The sequence below is a fragment of the Sceloporus undulatus genome, chromosome 5 (assembly GCF_019175285.1).
Source record: "Sceloporus undulatus isolate JIND9_A2432 ecotype Alabama chromosome 5, SceUnd_v1.1, whole genome shotgun sequence".
Lineage (NCBI taxonomy): Eukaryota > Metazoa > Chordata > Lepidosauria > Squamata > Phrynosomatidae > Sceloporus > Sceloporus undulatus.
This window is the reverse complement of record NC_056526.1, coordinates 33,466,386-33,485,192: the sequence shown is the minus strand read 5'-3', so window position 1 is coordinate 33,485,192 and position 18,807 is coordinate 33,466,386. Positions and strand designations below refer to the sequence as shown.

Genomic DNA, 18,807 nt, shown 5'->3' with positions numbered 1-18,807 from the left:
GTAGAGTCAAGTATGAGAATGCTATTTTTAAACTAAAATTCCCAGAAGCCCCTTGCTGCCTGAAGGATTCTGGAGGTTGTAGTAAAAATAAATAAATAAATAAATTCCAAGCTCTATACAAGAACAACAATAAAATACTTACAAAACTCACTTCAAAATATTGTCAAATAATAAATGCAGTAAGTAGAACAGGGCTGAGAATCGTGCCCTACAGATGTTGTTGGATTATCAATCTCAACAGATTTAGATAGCACTGCTAACAGTGAGGAATGCTTGGAGTTGTTTAAAAGCATCTAATGGGCTGCGTGATTTCTATCCCTAAAGTAGAGGGTACTGTGTAACAAATTTTAGGAAGCAGAACACAATACAATCATAACTTTGACTGTCCACCCAGGTTGTGTTTTATTCTTACAAAGTACAGTACAAAAATAAAGATTTAAAAGTTAACATTAAAAAAAAAAGACATTGATCATCATCAGCATAATATCCTGAGACATCTGGTTTGTAACAGCTTAAAAAGTGGCAAGACTGAAGGGCATGGGAGACCAAATAAAGGGGAAAAAAATAAGAAGAGAAAATGTGGTGAGTGGAAGAACAGCCAGAAAGAAAGGGGAAACCATGCATGTACAAAGCATTGGTAATCTACAGGGCTATGTGTCATTCACGTTGAAACTAGTCCTGGACAGTAAAAGGAGAGATTTTCAGCACAGTCCATCAATATCAATGAAGGGCCATAACTACCACCAGACAATTAAGACTGATGGGAATTGGAATCCAACATATGGATAGACACAATTTGCCCACCTCATCCTAGAAGAAGAATGCGAAAATTTTGGCTCTCCTTGTTTGGTACATCAGCAACCAGAAGCCCCGAATGGCATAGTTAATGGCAAGGCATTGTTGGACCCAGAGTTCCAAACATCAGGGCAGCCAAAAATTCCCTGTCCTTGTCCCAGAACTGAATTCTCCAATCTCTTGCTGCAGAAACCAACAGAGCATTTCAAGTCCAGCCTCAACAGTGTCTTAAAAAAACTTTGTTAACAGAAAACACAGCCCTTTTGCTTCCTGAGTTCTAGTTCAGAGAAGAGGACAATATACCTCTAAGTATGAAAAACAGAGCTTGGAAAAGCTGCTTTAAATGGACCATCACTCCCAAAATCCACAGCCTGTACAGCCCATAGATTCTGGGAATAACAAACTTAAAAGGTAATATTTCCAAGCTCTGATGAAGCATGACAGTGTATGTTCCCATGGAATACATTTTTGTATATAGAAAGCAAGGCAGATATTGACATTTTCATGCAAGGTACCAGGAACTGTGCCTCATTTCCCCAAAAGAATCAGAGATCCCTTTCCAGGGAGAGATCTCATTTGGGGAAGCAGACAGCAATTGCTACACTCTCCCTTTTGTTTGGACTGTTGGAATCAATGGTCTTAAGAGCACCTAACTCTGTATTGGATTGCAGCCAAGAGCTGGATTCTGTCATAAGCATTGGCATCTTTAGTACTCCAGCCTTACGGTTCTAGTCCTCAAGATTACAAGGCAGGGGAGGGAGAAGTACTAATGGTGATAAGCAATGCCTGCTAAAGAGGAAAAACCAAGCTGAGGTAGGAGGGGCACAATTCAGATTTACTACACTCCATACTGTTTCTGCAATGATTCTTGCAGAGACTCTGATCTCCCTCCTCTCACTGTTCTGTTTCCTCAGGCCATATTGCCTGCCCTGAGCAATCAATCATATGCACTGCAAGCAGAAGCAGGCTTATTTAGCTAAATGTAAACTTGTATACTTTATTGCAAGCAGAGATACATGGCTGTTTGTGGTACAGAACATTTATCTTTTTCTTAGATCACATCAGAAACAGCACTGTCTGCCAGTTTTGAGGAGGAGTGACACTTGCTGAACTGACAGCACATGCTTTGCATGTACAAAATCCTCAGCTTAATTGCCGGATAAGATACCAAGGAAAAATGCTACTTTTTAGATCCCAGAAAGCTGCTGCCAATCAAAGACAAACAGTGCTAGGCCACAGGGACCAATGACCTGACTAGGTTCAGGGGTGAGAATCATCCTCCCATCAGACTTTGGCAGCATAATCAATGAGGACAAATGCTGGGAATTGCAGCCCAACATCACCTGGAGGGATGCCCAATCCCCAACCCTATGCTAGAAAAAGGCAGCTACATGTGTTCACGCCATATCTTTTGCAGCCCAACCTCTGCATCTTTTCTATCCCAGAAATATGAGAGCTATGACAGAGAACAAATTTAGAACATGAATGGGCCCTATACACATACATTATAGACCAAGTCTTGGGAAAATAACTTTGGACTACATCTCCCAAACTTTCCCAGCAAAGATGGCCAGGGGCTGTGCTGGTTGATCAGTTCTAAGAGCTGTCATCTTAAAAATGGTATCCCATCCTCTCTTGGCTCTGATACTAGCCCACCAAAAGAGTCCCAGAAGGAGATGATGAGAGTCAGTGAAACAGGTCTGGGAGTGAAGATGGAAGCTGTGCTTGCAGAGGAGAAGTGAGAGAAGAAGAAGAAAGAGGAGAAATCTAGAGGAATAGACAAACTGAGGGAGTCCAAGAGAAGACTTGACATTACATAAAAGTAGGATGCAAGGAAACAAATATCAAGAAAGGGAAACAGGCATCATGGAAAGAACAGAAATAAAGTGAATGGATCTAAAGGGGAGGAGGAAATAAAGATACAATCAATAAAACCTGGGTAACTGATCTTGTTGTAATATTCAACATTAAAAAAAACAAATTATGCCTAAATTCTGCAACTGCCAAAAAAAGGAGAAAGAAATCTGTTCCTTCTCCAGCTTTCTAAAATCCTTTGCCACCAAGTATTGCTTTTTCTTTCCACAGGTGTTCCCACATGGCCTCCATTCATGCTTCTCCACCACCAGCTCTCCTCTAGGAAGGCGATGCCCTAGATGGCTTTAGATTTGGGTTTATTTTTGTCAGTGCTCTCCTTAGAGATTTGCTGCACCTTTTTCTTCCTCTTCTTCAGCTGCCTCCTCTGCCTCTTCCTGCTCCACTCCGTGGTGCTGCTGCTCTTGATCATTCTGCTCTTCCCGTTCCAGATCATCATCTGTGTTCTACATCCCAACATGCCATGCAAAAGGGAAGGAAAAGTGCACATAATTTTAAAGGTTCCCCTTGGTGATTTTACCTCTTAAAAGCTTAAAAATTGAAGATAGGGGCTCTGCAACAATTTCCTACTCTGGTTTCAAGAGTTTGTGTGGTATAGTGGCTAAGAGGCTGATCTAAGTATCAGGACATCTCCAAACAATTCAGTTCTACCAAAACTCCTTGGGCAAAGCAGAGGTGGGGAAAGTGTGGCCCATGGGGCCCTGATTTATAATCTTTGAAGCCCCCTATCCACAAACCCCAAGTACTGTATTTCCCAGATCCAAGTCCCACCCCTTCAAATGGCTCAAAATTGCTAGTTCTAAACACAAGCTGGATGGCCATCTGTTAAAGGGGCTTTGATTCTGTGTTCCTGCGTGGCAAGGAGTTGGACTGGATGGCCCATGTGGTCTCTTCCAACTCTATATTCTATGATATCTCCCCTTACTTGCTTTTTAGTCTATGTTTTTATAAAATGCAGCACTTTTGCCACCACACCTTCCTATACATATAAAAAGAACTCCCCAAAGTGGCCCAAATCCAAACTGGAAGTGATGCAATGTGATTTCCAGTCACATCAGATGCACCAGAGGGCCACTTGGAGGGTACATGGGTGGGAAATGGTTGAGGGATTCTGGGATTTTTAGTCCAAAAAATGTAACTTTGTCAAGAGCTGGGGATCCCATTGCCAAAAGCAAAATAGTGTGCCTTAATAAGCATGCCATTTGATATCTGAAAAGAAAGCACCTGAGGAAATTGATCATGTAACCTTTGAGATTCTAATGATCACCCTTACCTTAATTTTCCGACTGGACTCAGAACACAGGCCACTAGGTGAACTACAGAGCTCCTTAGAGACTACGCACAGAAACTCAGACTGGTCTTCATTCCCATAATTATAAGATGAGCCAATATTCACCAGCTGAAGAGTAGAGAGGAGAAAAATGGTTTGGATCAGTACCATACTTTTTTTTAATGCTATTATGTGGTAGTGGTAGTAGTAAGTACTAGTAATTAGGTCTGGACATATATAAAGAGAAAATATAAGGGACAGTGGAGGGTAGGGACTGGAAAAGTGCATGTCAGTGGAAAAAGCAAAAGGATCGATCATATATTATTTTCCATGGTGACCACCTGTATACACATCACATCATATGGAAATAATGGGTTGTCACATGGTCTGAACCCATTTTTATTTTTTTGGATAACAAAAATTCCAAAGATGGCCAAGGATTACAGCAGAGCAAGAAGGATGTGCCAGGCAAGGCAGCTCAAACAGGAGTACTTGCCTTGCTGAAGCAGCTACATCTGGAACTAATTCAGGGCTGAGGAACATATAATCTGCAGAACTTGTTAGACTATAACTCCCATTAGGCTTACTTGGTATGAGCAATAGTGGGGGGGGGGGGGAGGCTGAAGTGCAACAATATCCAGAGGCCCACATGTTCCTATCCTTCATATTTATTTAAAGTAATTTTTACAAGGCATTGATTTCTGGCCTCATTATTTCCATCAGGAATAGTTCCTAAATAGACAAACAATGAACCACTAAAAGAAAGGAAGCTATAATGCACTGCAAGGGACTTTGTACCTATTGATTTCAAGAGGCATGAAGTAGTGTTAAAAACTGAGAATAAAAAATAGCTCTATTCCATGTTGGTTAAAATTTGGGAGTAATGCCAGCATAAAATGCACACCTCCCTTAGATACAGAAAATGCTTTATTCATTTTTATGGCCAGTCTTATCTGCATTTATTAGAGAGGTAGCCCTGCTGAAGGCAGCAGGATTTATTTTTAAGGAACCATGAACAAGACTTCATTTTAACCATTTTATAGTACAATCCCAACAGTGATCCCAACTAAGATTGATGAGATTTACTCCAAGGAAAACAAGTATAGCTTCTTAGCCATAAATTACCAGAAATTGCTAAAGTGTCTGTGGTCCAAAACACACTGTAGAAATAATCCAGTTTGAGACTGTTTTAACTGCCCTGACTCAATGCTAGGGAATTCTGGGAACTGTAGTTTTTTGAGACATTTAGCCTTCTCTGTCAGAGAGCACTGGTGCCAGAACAAACCATAAATCCCAGGATTCCATAGCACTGAGCTATGGCAGCTAACAGTGTCAAATTGGATTATTTCTGCAGTGTGTTTTGGACCTCTGTTAGATAAATGTAGAAAAGAGTTTGGGAATATTTGATTCTCCACATGTTTTGGATTTCAGCTCCCATCAGCCCTAGCCAATAGAATCACTGGCAAGTAATCCTGGTAACTGAAATTGAAAATTTCTGGAGAACTAAAGGTTCCCCATCCTGATCTAGAATATTATGTAATTTATATTGTTTCTCCCTAAGTATATGGCTCACCACATATTTCAGAAAGACATATGCATGTGCATGAACACCTATTTCATATATGTCTTTGGACTGGCTATAGACCTTGTGTATCAGCAGTCCACTGGACATTGTCCCACATATCCTGTTGGCTAGAGAGTAACTCTTACTGCTCAGAAATGACAGTTACAGTTCCTTTGATGTAACTAATCATTCTGAATCTTTAACCCAGGTTTCCACAATCTAGTATCCCCAGATGTTGTTGGATGAAAACTTCCATCATTCACAACCAGTGGCCTTGCAGGCTCTGATTGATGGAAACTGCAGGCCACAACATATGGGCAGGGAACTACACATTAGAAAAAAGCTACTTAACAAACACTGTTCCTGTGTCTTCTGTTCAAATTCTGAAGGTGGGGTGTGTGTGTAGAGAGAATGTTTAATGAAATCCAGAAGTCCCACCATATCCAGCAAATGTTAGCCAAATCCTCTAGCTTCCCTTCCCTGTGGACAACCTTCTAAATTTATTCTCCAAGAGGGCTTGTACATAAGAAAAAGGGACCAAACCTCCCACAGCCCCCTTGTTAATCAGAGCCTGGAAATTTTATTTGTGGACTACAACCTCCAGAATCCACCATCCAGCATGGCTATTGGGAGATGTTATTCCAAAAGTTTTCCAAGCTCTGCTTGTAACTCAAACATAAGTCTTATAGTTCAGGTCTATGATTCTATGAAAACACAGAGTTCTTTAAAGGTTTTTAAAAAACACTTCAAAGGAAAGAGTCCTGGTAATGAAGGAGCCCAGAGATTATCTGGCTCTGGAGTAGCATCAATGATTTGAACCTGTTTTCATTTCTCTCTCTGCTATATCTTGGAAGTGTGCATGAACATATGGATGTATGCCAAGACCTTAAGATTATGTAAAGCCTGTCTATACAGGGAAAAACAGGACCAGTTGGTGACTTCCACAGTGAGACATGGCAGGAGATTTGCACTGGATTCTAGTGTGAATACTGAAGAATATAGCCAAAGTACAGAGGCCTTTGGCGGATAAGGTTCAGCACCTTGGATAACAGCATAGAGGTATGGAATAAAACCCTTTGCAGCATCAACATCTCATTGTCATGGAAGCCACCAGCCACCACTCGAAAGACCATATTCACATCCCTATAATACAGTATATCTCTTCCTGCATACCTGTTCAAAGCGCCATCCATCAGACATTGTGGAAACCATTTGTGTGAGCTCTTCCTCCTGACACTGCAGCACTCGGTATACATGTTTTGGAGGCACCTGAAGCAGCAGGAAAAATAAAAATGTGACATGTTAAGGGTGGCCCCTTCCACTTTGGAAATTCTCCATTATCGAAGAATGCCAGATATTGTCTCCAGTTCTCCACATCCAGTCTTGAAATGGAGAACTGGTTACATTGGTGGTAGGCAACCTGATATTCTCCAGGTGACTGAGAATGCAATCCATGACACCAAATTAACTAGTTCTGCTCTATATGGTTACTGCAAATTAAAGAAAAGGGAAACATCTGGCTGTGGTAGCACTGAATTTGTACATATATTTATCTACTTAAAAGCTTGAGGTCACTGTATAAGAGCACATGCAACATGTCTGAGATTCAGCCACCACCGTCTCCAGTTCGAGTTTAACAGCACAGACAGCACTGAACTCTGAGTGAGCCAACTATCTGACTCTGTATAACATGTTTCCCATGTGCCTATATCATTCTTTGGACCCATCCTTGGTTAGTTCACGTGGTTGTGTGATCCTAGCCAGAGACTTTTTGGCTTCTTGTGAGTTAAGCAGCATGGCAGAGAAGCATTTAGCAAGTGGGAGACATACAAAATGAGATGAAGCCTTCTGCTTCACATATAGAAGGTTCCTGGTTGAATCCATACTTTAACTGAAGTTAAAGAGGATTTGAGTGCAAGTGAAATGAAATACTCCAACCTAGTCATTCTACTGTTTTCCTTTATGGTGGAGGTTATATCTCTGTTGCCAGTGTGAAACTTTATTAAATAGCTAGTCCTGTTGGTTCTATTAGGAAGGGGGGATGTCATTTCTAGCCTCAGGCAGGAAAATATCTTATTTCTAGGATGAATCCTGCTTGAATCATTTGGAACAGAGAGAATATAATTTAAGTGGTAGATAGCCACGGATAGGTCTTTTGACAATGTCAGTGAATGTACATGTTTCCAGCTCTCAGCCTTCCAAAGGTGCTCTTGCAGCTTTTATAGTAACACACAGCAAGAAGTCCCACTTTCTGGGAAGGAATATAGGGAGTGGCCGTAACGCATGTCAAACTATTTTTACTTGATTCTGACTGAGCATGACTTTCAAGTTGAAGTAGGATAGACAAATCTGCCAGTTTCCTTTTTAAAAAATCCAGCAACCTCAAGCTGTCCCTATCCTCCTTATGGAAAAAAGTTCTGGAAAGCTCTTTCAAAGATGTCCAAAACAAAATTCTCACCCATCTTACCCAGATAAACTGAATAAGTGCAGCTATCACACAGTCTAAATACCCTAAAGGCACCAGATCCCTTCTAATTTTGGAAGCTAAGCAGGGTCAGCCCTGCTTAGTACTTGGATGGGAGATCTCTGATGAATACCAGGTGCTGTATACTTTATTTCATAAGAAGGAACTGACAAAACCATCTCCGAATATTCCTTGCCTAAGAAACCCCTATGAAATTAATGTGGTCACCATCAGATGACAGGAAATTGACTATATGTATAGTCAGCTCTTAGTTCAGCACTGACATGTTTGGGTAGACAGGGATTCCAAAGCCACACACTTCAAAGCAAAACATTTAAAGCCTTGGGACTTAGTTTTGGTTGCTTATACATTCCTTTTTGACTCATATTTTTCTGGGTGAAGAAATCTTTTGAGTTGCATGCATCTTAGTATCCAAAAATGATTCTAACAAAATTCTTACTGGGAGGGTTGTAAGGAACGTTGCATGGCACACAGAGCTTTGGCCTCTGAAACCTTGCTACTTCTTTGCACACCCCCAACCATTACGTGCAACCTGAGGTAACTGCCTCACTCTGCCTTATGGTAGGAGCAGTCCTGTTCTCTCAAGTGAGTTTTTATTTAGACTGTCCTGGATCCAAACACCAGCAAATACCAAGGACCCACTGTAGTTTAAACACAGAATTTGACACTTTTGTCACTTGAGGGGGGAATACAATGTCTCTGCATTTCCATTGACACATGAAATCCCCTGTTCTGTTTCCTTCAGACCATCATACCTGTGTTATGGTATAGTCCTTTTCCTCTAGTCTGTCCTTTATCAATCTGATCAGAGACCCAATGTTATAAAATTCAGCTTCCTCCAGAACCCCTGGGGGGGAAGGCAGAGAACACAAGAGATAAAGAATGAGCCTTGAGACATTGTTAACTATTCCGGGTAATAAAAAGGAAATCATGCACATTCTATAACCAACGGGACTGTAAAATCTGGAACTTTAGCTAATGTAAATCAGAATTATATGCTGTAAAAGTCTGGAGAATACATTGATCAAATATTGACACAAGACTTTGTCAGGGAGAGGACAAATGGCAACCTAAGCCTACATATAGGGGAGGATTCCAACTAAACTCACAAAATTTATTCAGTGCTGTGGTCATGCCACATTTCCATGGGAAAACTCAAAAAGCACACATACAGAAAGTGATTCTGAGCCAAAATTCATCTTCTTGGGAATCATCACTTTTATTTGTTTGTAGCTGATATTTTCTTCTACACCATGCTGATTTTTTTTATTTAAGCAGTGTGTAAATATTTGTCAATAACAGAGATCTTCACCTACACAGTGAAGCTGCTGTGATAGCTGCTAAAATTTCAAAAAGTCAAACAGCTCTAGAAGGGAAAGTAGAAGAACACAAAACTCCCAGATCCTTCACAGAGCGAGCAGAAGAAACAGAAATGCATTATGCAAAATAATAAACATTACAAAATAAATAAAGCATCATCCTTCTCTCTTCCCCCACCCTATATAGCAATTATTTTGGCACACACTGCCCTGTGCAAAGTGAGACTAGCAGCCAAGCACTCTTTATGAATGAAAAAATAATCCCACTGGGTCACATCAGTGATCCGCCTAGTTTACACTAGAGGCATCTGCAAAGCACAAGGCATAAAACAAAAATGAGGAACCTCTTTCAGCCCAAGGTCCTGATTCAATTTTAGAGAAAATCTGACAGACTACATCCCCAGTACTCCCAAAGGGTACCACTTAAGACTTTTACTGTCACCAACAAAATCTTAACAAAGACATCCCAAAGTTTTAGAAATGGGTGGAGGGAAGCATAGAGAAACCAGAGAACCATCAAACGATAGCGTCAACAGTGGACATTTGGGGAATGTCAGTGAGCAACACTGTGGCCCTGGAATGGCCAGATGCTGCCATAGAACCCTAAGTTTCCCATCCCTGGCATAAAAACAACAATTTCCTCTCCATTATCCGTCCCCAGAATCTAATATGCAGAGGCACAGAGTTCCAGATGTATTAACAAAGCTCCTGGCTGTCAGGAACTCTGCCTTATTAGAGTACCAGAGGGTTTTGCAAGTGTCTCCCACCACAGACATATGCTTTGCAGTTCTTTACACTAAATACAAAAAGACCACTAAAAGAAGCCAGGCACATGGACAGAGATACTTAGCTAGAGCTTTCTGCATACATACATCCCCTCCCCAGTTTAATAATTGGCAAATTTTGAGGCAAATGTCTACATGAAGCTTAAATTAGAAACTTATGGAGGAGTAATTTGAGTTTTAAAATAATCATCCTCTTCTGGATGAAAAAAGCTCTATTCAAGGACCCAGGGCATTTATTTATTTACGTAGTTATGTTTTGCCTCCCAACCCACAAAGGCTCCAGGGGTGATGAACAAATAAAAATCAGTTACAACAATACAAAGATAAAGACATTTTTAACAACACATTAAAATAGGCTTTAACAACTCCTAAAAACAATCCTAGCATCCAGTTTTGAAACAATTAAAACAGCAATTTCAGAAACTGCAAAACAAGACTGTGTTGGCTGCCTGTTGGAATCTTAAAAGAGATGGGGGCTGCCTAACTTCCTTGGGTAGGAAATTCCACAACTGAGGCACTACTACAGAGAAAGCCCTGTTACTTGTACCAACCAACCTAATACCAACCCAACTTCAGGAGTTGTTGGGACATGCAACAGAGCCTCCTCTGAAGAGCTCGAATTTCTAGCAAGCTCATAGGGAGGAAGAGGTCTTTCAGATATCCTGGCCCCATGTTATGAGCAAACTGACTCTGGCTGCATCCATACTGGAGAAATAATCCAGTTGGACACCACTTTAAGTGCCATGGCTCCATGCTATGGAATTCAGAGAACTGTAGTTTGTCACAACAACTACAATTCCCAGACACAGCAACTACAATTCCCAGAATTCCATAGCACTGAGCCATGGCAGTTAAAGTGGTATCAAACCAGATTATTTCTCCAGTGCGGACACAGCCTCTGTTCTATTCAGACAGAATGTTGTGACACCACAAAAGGAGAAGCTAATTTTAAGATATTATACTAATTTGAAGGGAGAAATCCACAGATGAGAATAACAGATTAACACAAAGCAGGTTTTGGAACACTGTACCCACTATACACTCTTACATGCAGAGAACAGCTACATGCATAAATAAATGAACATGGAGTATTCTTTTTTAGATGAGTATGAGAAGTGCCACATACCAAAAGCAATGCAGAGGCTGGAGATTATGTAATCTGAATAAATTGGGGGTGGAGGGGATGGATGAGCTTTTCATAATAAAATTTACATTCAACAGAGGAAAATTGAAGGTATGTGTCTTGTTATTAAAATTCAGGATTAATTAGGGGGGAAACTGTCTTTTCAAAAATAATTATTGCAAAATTAATACAATACTGGCTTCCTATTAATAACCACGCCAAAATAAAAACCATTGATCTGTAAGCATATTCAATAACCCTGCTGCATGAATAACAATATTCTTTAGTGTTACTAAACTATGGTATTATTATGTGGGCTTTTTGAGAGGAATGTTTTGTGCATGCAGATGGATTGAGATGACCTTTAAATAAGATTGGGACTCCATATCTTGTCAGAGATCATAGAAATGACTCCCTTGGGGACATGACTTTGATCCTTCAGGGCAGGGCTACTCAAAGAGGTGGTCCACAAGTCATCAGCTACTGGTCCACAGAGCGTCTACGTTGGGGAAAGGAAGAGTTGTAGCCAATAGTCACAAATACGGTGCTGGTCCCTGGCACATAGGGAGTAGGAATCTGCTGGTCCCTCATGTCAGACAGTTTAAGAAGCAGTGGTTTGGGGTGCTCCTTCATAAGCATAGGAGCTGATAGAAAGATAATTCTCAATTTATTAAAAGGAGCTTCACCCACTTTGGCATAAGCCTCATAAAGTGACTGCAGTAGAAACACTTTTATGCCCCCCCCTTTTTTTTCACTCTTCTTTGAAATGCTTGGAAGCCAGTAGGAAAGGCTACTGGTTGCTGTGCAGGCAAATAAAATATTTGCCTTTGATGTTCTTGTTGGCAGTTATTTGCATCTGTGTTTACTCCTATCCTGGGACACACATGTAATGTCAACAGACACTTAATGGATCTGTGGAGGAATCAGAAAAGTAAAGTATGTGCTTTCAGGTTGGTCTGTTGACTTATGGCAACGCTTTGAATTTCATAGGTTTTTCTTTGGCAAGGAATGTGCATATGGTTTTGTCACTGCCTTCCTCTGAATATAGTCTACATCACCTGGTATTCCCACCCAAGTACTAACCAGGCATGGCTTTGCTTAGCTAGTGCTTTTAGGGTATCCAGAACCAATTAGGAAGGCTATCTTATTTAGAACTGTGCCCTTGCAACATCTCATCAAAATAAGATGAAAAAGCTACTGAGGCCATTAAGAGTCTGAAGCTCACAGAGAGGAAGCAAGCCACCCTCTCCCTTTTTTTAGATGTTTATTGTCTTCATTGTTAAAATAGTTGTGCTATTTTTTTCCTTCCCTGCCTTGCATATTATTTCAGCTTCCATATGTGACAAAGGAATAAGAAGAGGCACTGTGACATGAAGTCACTCAAGCCATACAAGGCATACAATGGATAAAGTGTAGCCCATCATCCTTAGGCAGTAGAACCAACAGAGAGGAATCCTGGATATTGCAGATAACCAGAGTCTGAAGGGTTGCACTTTGCCCAACGCTGCCATACAACCAAGATCAAGTATCAGTAATTCTCATTCACAGCAAGTAGAACTTTTAAGTTACTGTTTTTGTCTACAGCTCCCAGAATCCCCCAGCTAGTATGTCCAGCAGTCATGATGGCTGGGGGATTCTGCGTTTTATATTCCAAAAAAGTAACTTTGCCAAGGTCTGACACTTTTTTTGCCTGCATTTGCCCCCCCCCCTTTTTTTTTTTTTTTTGGTGATACAGAAAATAAATCCAGAAGACAAGTCTTTCTTGCCTTCACCATCCCCATAAGGCATGGGCCTGTTACAAACTGCCAAAATAAAGCTGCTTTGGGTCACTTTGGAGGTATGCTGTTTAAATGATGCATGGGTCCTAAGAGTCCGGAGGTCCCGCCAAAGCCACACTCCATTCCTAAGCACTGGAGTGCAGCTTTGGTGCAGCTTCCGGATTCTTAGGATGCATGCATCATTTAAACAGCATACCTCCAAAGTGACCCGAAGCAGCTTTATTTTGGCAGTCTGTAACAGGCCATGGAAACTACAAGGACACAAAACAACTGTGGGCACTGAATTTTCAGAGTCAAGGATTTCAGATCAGCTACTTCATCATTTTTAAAAAAGGAGTACCACAAAGATCTCTCAGCTGTGCAGTGTGGATCCTACTGAACTATTACTGTTTTGGAATCCTTGGGAAGGCTTTTTGATTCCTTGGGGGAAATGAAACTTTCATTTAGCAGCTTGGGAGAAAGAGCATTAACTTTTTAATTCTTGTTTCTTAACCAAAAGGACACATCTTTATAAACATTTAAGATATCCAAGGATAAGTGCATTCCCAAGGATCAAAACATACAGTCATAAGATGATTTATTTGGTCCATTCCTTTGTACTTCATAAACAGAATTACAACAAACATTGACATTTTCTTCACATAGACACAGCACGCGTGCAGCAATATTTGTTTTTAAAAAATGGATTCATTACAACAAAGTAAGAATAACTATTTGTACTGAATTTATAGTGAATACATATTTATATTTTTATAGTGAATAAGTGTTTGCAATGTTGTAAGTAAATATTTCTCAGTTATTTCTCAGTTTACAAAAGGGATAAGGAATTTTAGGCCCTGGGGCTGAATCTGGCCCTTCTAGACCTGAATACAGCCCTCTACATTCCTCTAAGTGGCCACACACTCCTCCTCATGATACCATTGTTGGGTATCTTCCCACGTTTTGCAAGCAATTATTTAGAAGACTGAAATTCTTTTCCTAAGGCTTTGTTGAGAGCCAGCCTGGTGTAATGGTTTCAGTGTTGGTAAATATTCTGGGAAACCAGAGCTCAAATCTCCACTCAGTCATGGAAACCTACTGGGTGACCTTCGGAAAGTCGCACACTCTCAGCCTTTACAGGCACATATCCTCTAAATAAATCCTGTCGGGAAAACTCTACATCAGAGTAACTCTACGTCAGAGTCAACTTGAAAGCACATAACAACAAAAGCTAAATTACTAGTATTAAAATTAATATTTACTGGGGTTTCACCATTTTGCTTGGAGCCTGATGTCCTAAAGGCACCAGATACCCACTGATCTTGGAAACTAAGCAGCCCTGGTTAGTACTTGGATGGGAGACCAGGAAGGAATACCAAATACTGATGGCTATATTTCAGAGCAAGTCAAAGGCAAACCACCTCTAGGTATTTTTTGCCTAAGGAAAGCCTATGAAATTCATGGGATCACCATAAGTCAGCACAGGTAACTTGATGGCATGTACACACCTTTTGCCTTCAGCCCACCTACTCCTGAAATGTGGTTCCTGAAAAGTCTGAAAATGAATTCAGTCCTCAGGCAGAAAGAGTTTCCCTACCTTAATTGGATACTGACTAGCACAGCCTTTCTCAAATTGATTCCTCCAGATGTGTTGGACTACAGCCCCCCCCCCCCCTTCCTAGCCATTATGATTCTTGCTTTCAACTTCCACCATACCTTGATGCTATGGCCAACACAACTGGAGGGCACCAGGTTCAGAAAGCTAAGCAAGTGCATCTTATTCTTCTAGACAGTTCCACCTCCAGCCATTCACAGAGTCGCTTATGTGGGCATCAGAATTTTACAGACCTAAAGGCTTACCTTCCTCAGCCATATCTTTATCCAACACTAGTTTCCCATGTCGGAGGAAATTCAGAATGGGTCCAAAATAAGTGGGATCTCTGTCGATGAGGTACGCACCTGTTTCATCCTAGCAAAATAAAAACAAAGAACAAAGTCAGTCCTCCTGTCTCAGTAATCTTTTTAGAGTTCTTTCAGAGAGGCAGCAAACATATGGACAGAGGTATCCAGCAGACATATTGTCACCTTGGCTTTTTTTTAAAACAAAACAAAAAAAAACATGTTGGTTAAGTTCCTTGCTCAAAGTTTTCTTAGCAATCATGGGATTAAGAAGACAGATACTTTGAAGGGTCAGCAACCGAGTAAAGAACAGAAAGCAGACCTAGGAATAACTGGATGTTTCCCACAAACTGGGAACACTAAGCTCCTTTAAAACAAGGCATACACTTTCCACACATCTTGTTTCAAAATGGAAATACCCAGAAATGACTGGTTAGGGAAGAGATTGGGGAATAATAGTAGATAACTCAATGAAAACACCAATCTGTTGGAAAATTTCAGAGTTCTCTCTTCCCTCCTTCTTTGCTATTTAGAGCAAGTGGAATTTTAGATAGCATAGTACTTCCTACATGTCAAACTTTGCTTTCTTTCCTCATTTAAAACCCCTTATTTTCTCCCTACTAGCACTGTGTGCATTCAAGTCATTTCCAATTGATGGCGACCTCAAGGTGAATCTATCAAGGGGCTTTCTTGGCAAGATTTGTTCAGAAGAGGTTTGCAATTGCCTTCCCCTGAGGCTGAGAGCATATGACTTGCCCAAGGTGGGTTTCATGGATCAGCATAGTCATAAATACCTTTTGTAACCCAGTAAACAAATCATGTGATTCAGGTCATTTCCCTTAAGAAATTACTCACACAAAAGAAATTCTTCTCTCCTTCTTGAGTCACCATCTCCTACACACCTTCTTCTGAAAGATGGTGAGAATAACAATTTCTTCCTTTCCTTGATCTATTCATTAATTAGTTAGGATGTAGACTCCCCATGCATATGTAAATTTAAGCCATTAGCAGACTTTTCATTAACTGCAAGCTACCTGCCTTCTTTGTTTTTGATTCAATTTCAGTTCTCAGCAAAGCAGCATCAGACAAGGGTATGGTCTTCTGTTATTCTGCAAATGAAAGCTAATCTCTAACAGGCTTAGCTTTGATATTTTTGATATTTAAATATTCCATTTCTTAAACAAAATTGAAGCCTAAGGAAATTTGAATTGCCCAACACAATCCATTGTGTGACAGCTGTGAAAGAGGTGGATTCCATGCTATGAATCACTAGGAAAAGGAATGAAAATAAAATGTCATAATGCTTCTAAATAAATCCACTAATAAAATCATAAAACATACCATAACAAACCTACTAATGACAAGATATTGCCATTATACAAATCTTCCCTCTAACCATACTTGGCATGATGTGTACAGATTGTTACCTTATTGCAAAAGTCATATTGCAAAGCTGGGGGGAAAGTGTAGAAAAGAAAAACCAAAATGACTTAAGAGGGCAAGGAGCAGTTCCTCATACAGAAAAAAAAATTACAACAGTTGGGGCATTTTAGTTTAGAACAAAGGCAAGAAAAAAAGGATATGAAAGATTTTTGCACAATTATGCATGGTATGGAGAAAGCAAATGTGGGGAACAAAGTACTTCTTCACAGAGTGAAGAGTTAAACTATAGAATTCACACTGGCCTGTTACAAAGTGTAGTTAAAGCCACTATGGCAGACAGCTCTAAAAGGGGATTAAATAAACTAATGGAGGTCAAGATTATCAGTGGCTACTACACTCAGCCCTCTGTATCTACAGATTCTGCATCCATGGATTCCACCAACTATGGCTTGAAAATATTCCAAAAAGCAAACCCTGATTTTGCCATTTTATCTAAGGGACACTGTTTTGCTAGGTCACTGTATATAATGAGATTTGAGCATCCAGAGATTTTAGTACCCATGGGCGAGGAAGGTGTCCTGGAACCAAGAACCCACTGTAGTCATAAAAGCTGTGTGTTTTTTCTAGTATCAGAAGCAGAACTGATCTCGATACCAGTTTCTGGGAATTATGAACAAGAACCAGGGGCAGCTGGTGGCTCCCATGACAGTGGGGCAATAAATCCATTCTGAGTTTTGCTAGTTTTACAGGTGCTATCCAAAGTGTCATGCCTATTTAGGAATAGAGCTCAGTACTTTGGAAAGCTCCTGTATGAAAACCTGGATTCACCATCCCACTGACACAGGTGCAGCCAGCTGCCACTGCGGAGATATGCCTTTTTAGTCATGTCCTGTTTCTGGGCAGCCCAGCAGATACCCATGGCCCACTGGACTTCAGAACAGACCTCTATATATTTGTTGTTGTGTGCCTTCGTTTCCAACATACGGCAGCCCTGAGACAAACTTATCATGGGGTTTTCTTGACAAGATCTGTTCAGAGAGGGTTTGCCACCGCATTCTTCTGAGGCTGAGAGAGTATGGCTCACTTAAGGTCACCTGATGGTCTTCACAACCATAGTCCAATGTTCAAACCAAGCTGGTCCTAGACCTACATACTATGCACAACAAGTACCTTATATATAACCATAATAGTATCAAGTACCAAGAGAAACTCTTGCACTGGAGAAACTCTGTGAGGAGCCCCATATGCCCCATATTAGACTTTGGGGTGTCTAATTCAAGATGAGCATATAAGAATTCATAGCAATCTGATGTTGTTACAAGCAAGATGGATGGGTGAAATGAAGGCAAATATTACACAGCTTATAGGAGATGTTTTACTGGTTTTTAATCAGGAAGTGGCATGCCTCTGAGAGAAAGACCCAAACTATACAATTATTTCCCTGGGGCCACTGTCTGAGAGATGTTTATTTCCAACATGTCATGGGTTGGACCCAGCCCTCAGAAGAGCTCCTCAGAAACCTGTGGGGCAGATTATAGTCCTAACCCATTGGTTTCAAAGGGACTGCACTACTGACAACAAACCTGAACTCTCATCCAACGTTTAATTTCATTTTAAGTCTCAGCCATCTGATTAGATTCAATTCCAGAGAACTTTGCCTCTTTAAGAGGCTTAAGCCTGCAGTTGGCCTGGCAGTCCCCTTTCTAAATCTCCCCAAATCCATGACAAAATGGGGTTGTGTGGGAGAAAGAATTTTGCATATGCTGAAAGGAAATGAAGCAGCTATGGGGGCATTTGGGAAGCAAAATTGACCACTGTGTATGTGTGTTGCTCTTGTTTTGTGCCTTCAAGTCCACCTTATGGTGACCCTATAATGGGGTTTTCTTGGCATGTTTCTTCAGATAGAGTTTGCCAATGCCTTCCTCTGAGGCTTAGAGTGTGACTTGCCCAAGACCACCCAGTGGGTTTCCATGGCTGAGCCAGGATTTGAACCCTGGTCTCCAGACACAATCCAACACTCAAAGCACTACACCAGTGGTTCTCAAACTGTGAGGCAGGACCCCTTGGAGGGGCAGAGTTGCTTAAGGAGGAGCTCAAGACTTGGAGGCCCCGATCCTTCCTCCTCCTCATCTTCCTCCACCCAAACCATTTCTGTCCTGGAGGGGAAGAGAAAGGCAACCTGCAGCCTCTGCCTCAAGGGAGAATGAGAGTGATTTCCTTATAAGATATTAAAATATAATACGATGAATGTGTGAATGAAAATACACACACTAAACAAACAAAATATTCTTTATTCCTATACTATGTCAAGCACCAAGCCAGCATGGCACAGTGGTGTGAGCATTGGACTCCGACTCTGGAGACCAGGGTTCAGTTACCAGCTCAGCCATGAATTCCACTGGGTGCCCTCTGGCAAGTCACACACTCTCAGCCTCAGGGGAAGGCATGGGCAAACCTCCTCTTGCCAAGAAAACTTCATGATAGGCTTGCCTTAGGGTGACCGTAATGTGAAGGCACACAACAACAAATGTCAAGTACCAGGGTTTGGGGGGCAA

The 18,807-nt window shown here is 40.9% G+C and overlaps 1 protein-coding gene across 1 annotated transcript in view; it reads right to left on the bottom strand.

Moving 5' to 3' along the window:
* Positions 1–373: 373 nt before the first annotated feature.
* The window catches only part of KCTD17 (potassium channel tetramerization domain containing 17), a 20,240-nt gene continuing 1,806 nt past the window's right edge, over positions 374–18,807 (bottom strand). The window contains exons 2-6 of the mRNA XM_042469541.1: positions 14,831–14,939; positions 8,742–8,833; positions 6,675–6,770; positions 3,941–4,066; positions 374–3,113 (exon numbers count right to left, since the gene is read on the bottom strand). Coding sequence (XP_042325475.1) covers positions 2,988–3,113; positions 3,941–4,066; positions 6,675–6,770; positions 8,742–8,833; positions 14,831–14,939 — 549 coding nt within the window. The 3' untranslated portion in view covers positions 374–2,987. The remainder of the gene's footprint in view (positions 3,114–3,940; positions 4,067–6,674; positions 6,771–8,741; positions 8,834–14,830; positions 14,940–18,807) is intronic.